Here is a 6000-nt window from a genome sequence, read left to right on the forward strand (position 1 = left end):
GCCTGGAGAGGAAGCTAGCATATGCCATGTTCGCCCATGTGCCCTTCCTTTTGAGAGAGAAGCCCTGAGTTTCATCGACCTTCTTGAATCAAGATACCTTTCCCTGGATGCCTTAGATTGGAATTTCTCTAGACTACTTCCTTTAATTGGGACATTTTCACGGCCTTAGAACTGTAAATTTGTAACTGACTAAATTCCCCCTTTTAAAAAGCCTTTCTGTTTCTGGTATATTGCATTGTGGCAGCTAGCAAACTAGAACACAACCATATAGTGTGAAAACAGTTGCTTACTTAGTTGGTTATTTCAAGACCAGTTCATCTCAAAAAAGGTGAGGCAGCTGACAAAAAATATTCAACATGATAGGATAACATATATAGAGGGAAAATCAGGCTGGAAGAAAGAGTAAGGAAATAAGAATTGGGTCAAGAGAAAATTTAAGTACCAAAACATATGTTCTGCCATCCTGTGTAGTTGCTATAGCAGTGAGCTGTAAATATGGCTTTGAGCTTCCTGGCAGACAAGGCAAAGAGGTAAAGTGTGCCATCGTTTCTACATTATTAACAACAAAAAGAATTGAACCAATTGCTCAGGAGAGCAGCTATTTCTGATTTTCATGTCTATGAAAAATGTCCTCTATGGCTCCACAGCAGGGGGGCACTCAACTATATGATGCAGTGAATGGGAATGCGACAACATCCTTTCACAGTATCCAACGGTATGTTTCATCTTGACTCTCTTGTAGTATCTCTTAATGGATAGCCAAAGAGCAAATTAAAAAGAGCAAATTTTCAAGAGCTCATATTTGGACCCTGTCTCAGGGTACTGAGATTGGAGGGACCATTCCTGCCACACTGTTCACTCTGGGCAGCATGTAAGAACAAAGTCCCAGAGCAATTTAAAGGGCATGATATTATGGTCCTCTAAGAAAGCAGACAGGGCTGAGTGCTGAACATCTAGGGGTGAGCAAGCCACATCGTGCAAGTTAAAAAGAACAGTTGGAAAAACTTCAGTCTTTCTATGAGAGAAAGCTGGCCAAGAGAGCATTAGAAAATGTCCCACTACCAATTCCTGTGCTACAACAGATATTGCTAATCCATCTCTAATGCATCACAGTGCTCTTTTCCACTGAACAATAAGCCATGGCCAAATGATCCCTCTCAACCAGCAGCCACTACCCATTGCTCAGAATCAACACATAGGAGGCAAAAATTATTTGAAATCTTGACTTGAAGGAGATGAGAAGGATGCTCCTGGAAAACTGGTGGAGAAACCAAGGCAGCAGTAGGCATGAGCAGAGAGGGAAGAAAACTGGAAGTAGGAGAGGGGTCAGTGATTTCTATGCACAACAGTATAGCCCAGCAAGAGTCAAAAGGACATGTTTTGGAGCCACACAGTCCTGGGTTCAAATCCCTTGCCATCTGTTTGACCTTAAACAAATAACACCGCTCTGTGCCTCTGACTTCCCAACTCTAAAACAGGATTGAAAGTAATGCATACCCCTTATGATTGTGTTAAGGAGAATTTAAATGAGATAATGTACATAAAACATTTAGGTCACTGGCACATAATAAACTACACAATAGTCATAGCTAAATTTTCCTGTGTGCTGGCTGTGTGCCTGTGTGCTTAGTACGGACCCTAATTTACTCATTTAATTTAGTACTCTATATAGTAAGTACTGTTGTTACCCCCATTTTACAAATGAGTAAACAAAGGCACAGAGAAGTGAAAGTCACACAGCTTATAAGGGACCAGGATAGAAAACACCAGTAAGAGGAAGTTGCTATCCATATTGCTATTAACCATCCAGACAGGATTTTGGAGGGGATTTGGTTGTCTCACAGGGTCCCCGTTCCTCCTCCTCTTTTCCAGGCAGAGAAAGGTCGCCGTCTGGGCACCTGCCGAGGTCCCGGATAGCCCTGGAGGCCACTCGGCAGCTCCTCAGGGGCTGCTGCTTCTCCCCCAGGTCCTACTCCCGCTCTCCCAGCTATTCCTCTCTCCCCCAGGTCCTACTCCCGCTCTCCCAGCTATTCCTCCAAGTCCGGCAAGCGAAGCCCGCCGAGCAGAAGCTCGCGATCCCGCCGCAGCCCCAGCTACTCGCGCTACAGCCCCAGCAGGTACCAGTCCCGCCCCTCGATCCAGGCCCCGCCCCACGACCCAGCCCCTCCTCGCTGGCCCCGCCCCTCGCTGGCCCCGCCCCTCGCCACAGGCCCCGCCTTGCTGACCTCGTCCCAGGCCCCGCCCCCTCGGCCCTGGCCCCGCTCATTGGCCGGGATCGGCCTCTCTGGCCCCGCCTCCGCGACTCACCTGTCCGGCCCCGCCCCCAGCCCCTTAGGCCGGTCCTCGCCCAGGTGGGCGTGGGGAGATGGCTCGGCGATCCCGCAGCCCCCTTTGTCTAGTCAGGAATGGCACCAGGCCCCAATTATATCCTTGGGGCCGAATGTCCCAACCTCGGCTCCCCAGTAACCGGTCCTCCGCACCCCCTTAGGGAGCGGGACCCCAAGTACAGTGAGAAGGACTCGCCGCAGCGGGAGCGGGAACGCGCGCGACGGAGACGGCGGTCCTACTCCCCCATGCGGAAGCGCCGGAGAGACTCCCCCAGCCACCTGGAGGCCCGCAGGATAACGAGGTGAGGCCGGACGGGGCCGGGGCACCCTCCTTCACCTCCATCCCAGGCCCGCCCTTTGGGCGTACCCCTTGCCCTCTCGGGAATTTCAGAATTGAGGAAGCTCGGGGTCCCCAACCCCCAACTACTGAAACCAGGTTTCTGTTCAGAACCTTAGGGCTGAGTCCTCTCTCCTGACCCCAACCCATGCTGGGCCCGCAAGGAGGAGACGCGGGAGGCGGGGCCGGGCGGATGCGGGTCTGGGTGGTGGGCTGGGAAGGGGGTGGGGCCAGCCTGGGAAGTCGGCTGCGGCTGGGCTGGGGTTGGGGGTAGACCAGGCTGGAGCGCTGTGGCAGGATTCACCTGCCAGGCTGAAATGAACCAACAAGTATGTCCTGAAGCCGGGGTGGAGAGGATGGGCAAGATTCCTTAGGTGCTGAAGGGACCTAGAGGGAGCCTGGTGGGTAAGGGGTAGAGCTCTGGGTTTGAGGTCCAGCCCTGGCTGGTCCCCTTTCCACGTGACTCTGGGAAAGACTCTTTTACTTCCCCCAGCCTCGGTTGTCTCATCCTTGCTCATACTTCAAGAAGTGCCATGAGAAAGGACGGGGCTAAAAAGATGTGAGGGTGCTGGGCAAACTTCAAAATGCAAACCTCCAGGATGCACTGTGTGCCATTGATATTGGCTGAATGGTCAAAATAGGTGGCTGAGGTTTCCTATAACAGGTACCATCTTAGAAGGGAAAAAAGCCTGACATGGGAGTGGGAACACACTTCTCAGGCCTTGAAAGCTGAGAGGATCATGCTGAAAAATTCTTAAAGGCCATCAGTGGGGCTCTCCCTCCTGAAGCTCCAAGGGTCCACCGCTCCTCCAAAGACCCTCAGGGAAGGCAGACCCCTGGGTGTCCATTGCTTCCTTCCTGGAGATGTAAAAGAGCTTCGGCCTCACTGTAAGGCTTAGCCTGGTGGTGTCCCCTTGCCAAATAAACCACAGGGTACCCCGCTTTGCCATGGCAGAGACATCGCATGGGCATGAGTTGGAGAACAAGCCTGAGATAAAGAAAGTGGCATTTCCAGAAGGATATCTGGTTTCCTTAGTCATCTCTCACTATTCCATCTTGAATAGCCCATCCTGTGTTTCCCAAATTTCAATCACCACATCATCTTTATGTAACACTTCGGCCTTGTCAGCTTATCAGCCTGTACTATTGTTTACGTAATTTCTTTTAAATAGTTAGGACCTTTTTTAGAGGTCCATATATTTATTTCAAAATGAAACCTGATGCAGTACAGTAAATGGAAAAAAATCAGCCTTTCTTGCCATAAATAGAAGGTTTTAGTAAAAGAAAATATAGCAAAGCAAAACTATGATTTCAGTTAGTTGTAGAGTCAGTTGCCGACTGGAGGCTCTGAGCCCCAGGTTGATAAAAGTCTGGGCGGGGGGGGGGGGGGGGGGGGGGGGGGGGGGGGAGGTCATCTAGTCTCCAAGACACGAAGCTGCATCTTTCCCCCTTTGACGCTCTTGGGGCTGCAAGAGAAGTATAAAAGAAGTCCATCTTTCTTGAGAGCCTGGGGGTAGGAGAGCTCTTGCTTTTGCTTGGGATCAGGCCAAGCCTCCCTTGGGTTGAGCCTGGGAGGAGCGAGGCCCTCTTGAACCCTTCCTCTGCCCTCCGCAGTGCCAGGAAACGCCCCATCCCCTACTATCGGCCCAGCCCCTCTTCGTCCAGCAGCCTCAGCAGCACCTCCTCCTGGGACAGCAGCAGCAGCCGCTCCGTCAGCCGCAGCTACTCCCGGAGCCGGAGCCAGAGCCGGAGCCGGAGTCGCAGCCGGAGCCGGAGCCGGAGCCGCAGTCACAGCAGCTCCAGCTCCCGCAGCGCCAGCCTGGGTTCCCGGAGCCGGAGCCGGAGCCGGAGCCGGGGCCGGAGCCGGAGCCCCAGCTCAGCAGACAGCTACTCCAGCACCCGGCGCTAAGCAAGGGCCCTCTCCGGAGTGGGCGGCCGGCGGGGGCCTTTGCACCCCGCCACCCTCCCCCACTCCTGCCCACCCTGCCTTCTCCTTGGTGACAGACACTGAGGGCTCCTGGACCCTGTTCCTCCTGCCCTTCAGAGGGGAAGAAAAAGCGCGTCTGGGGGCTCCACCCTCTAGGTCGGGCTGTTAGGAGCCTCCACCAGCACCATCCTGGGGCTCAGCTCAGGCCTGGACATACGGAGAGAACCAGCCTCTCTGGACATGGAACACCACAAGGTCCTGTAAGAAGCAGTGGGTTTGGGGCTTAGAAATTTGGGCCTGGCCAGGAAAATGTAGAGACAGTTCTTCCAACCTACAACTCACAGGCTGTACCTTGGAGGCGAGTGGTAATTCATACCCAGCTGCCCTTGTTCCTCCCTCATTCAATTGCATGGCTGCACATTTATGGACCCCAAAGTTGGGAAGAGATGAAAGAGGAGACCGAGGGCGATTCAGGTCCAGGAGAGGGAGTCAAGCCTTTCCCCTCCCCAACGGGGTCAGAGCTAGAGGCTGGAAGACTCTTGGGTCCTAGAAGAGGGGACTTATAGGAGCAGACATGGACATTTAAGTTAGCAGTAGAGGTCAGGAGATGGGAGATGGGTTCCTTAGCGGCCCCTGGTCATGAGTATAGAAGCAAAAAAGGAAGGGGTCAGGCTGCAGTTCCCAGTATCTTGGTGTGACCTGGGGAAACTAGCAATGGAGAGGCACCCATATTGCTGACATAAAATGCAGCAATTTTAGCTGTTGATGGCGCTGCTGTAACCAACAGAGAAAAGGAGACAGTGAAGCAGTTGGGACAGCTTGGTCTACAGCCCCAGTTCCAGAATTGCCTCAGCCCCATTAGCTGGCACCAGCTTAATTCCACGGGACCATCTGCTGAGCATTCCCCCAGTGCCATGGCGAGCTGCCAGTCCCCAGCGCCAGCCAGTCTGGCTTTACCCTCTGGTTGGCGCCTGCCTACCCCCTCCCCACTCCCCAAACTGCCACACCCTGGCTGCTACCTAAAGCAGCCTGGCACCCACCCACCCACCCACCTACCCTTCAGCGTAAGCCGTTGCCTCTCAGGAATGCTGCCAGGTTGAAGAAGAGCAGCTCAGGTTTTGGGGGAAAAGACCAAATCCAGAGAGTGTGGGGAGAGGAACTTGGATGTCTTGGTTTCCTTCTGCCTTCTGGGGTTCGGGTTAGCTTAGAGGGGCTCTACCTTCACTTCTGCCCTCACCCTACCTTTCCCCTGCCTGGGGAAGTGGGGATGAGCTGATCTGGCACACAAATGCCAGCAGCTGCTTGGTCCAGAGAAGGTGCTGAAGACAGGGTGGGTGAGGGGAGAGGATCCTTAAAATAAACTCTTGGGCATCCCCCTCGCCAGCTGACGGGTGTTCCGGAGCCTTGTG

At 53.5% G+C, this 6000-nt stretch overlaps 1 protein-coding gene across 1 annotated transcript in view; it reads left to right on the top strand.

Moving 5' to 3' along the window:
* The window catches only part of SRRM4 (serine/arginine repetitive matrix 4), a 149521-nt gene extending 144883 nt beyond the window's left edge, over positions 1–4638 (top strand). Inside the window, exons 11-13 of the mRNA XM_077159967.1 lie at positions 2007–2117; positions 2489–2629; positions 4279–4638. Coding sequence (XP_077016082.1) covers positions 2007–2117; positions 2489–2629; positions 4279–4573 — 547 coding nt within the window. The 3' untranslated portion in view covers positions 4574–4638. The remainder of the gene's footprint in view (positions 1–2006; positions 2118–2488; positions 2630–4278) is intronic.
* The last annotated feature ends 1362 nt before the right edge of the window (positions 4639–6000 follow it).

This window comes from Tamandua tetradactyla, chromosome 5, assembly GCF_023851605.1.
Source record: "Tamandua tetradactyla isolate mTamTet1 chromosome 5, mTamTet1.pri, whole genome shotgun sequence".
Classification (NCBI taxonomy): Eukaryota; Metazoa; Chordata; class Mammalia; order Pilosa; family Myrmecophagidae; genus Tamandua; species Tamandua tetradactyla.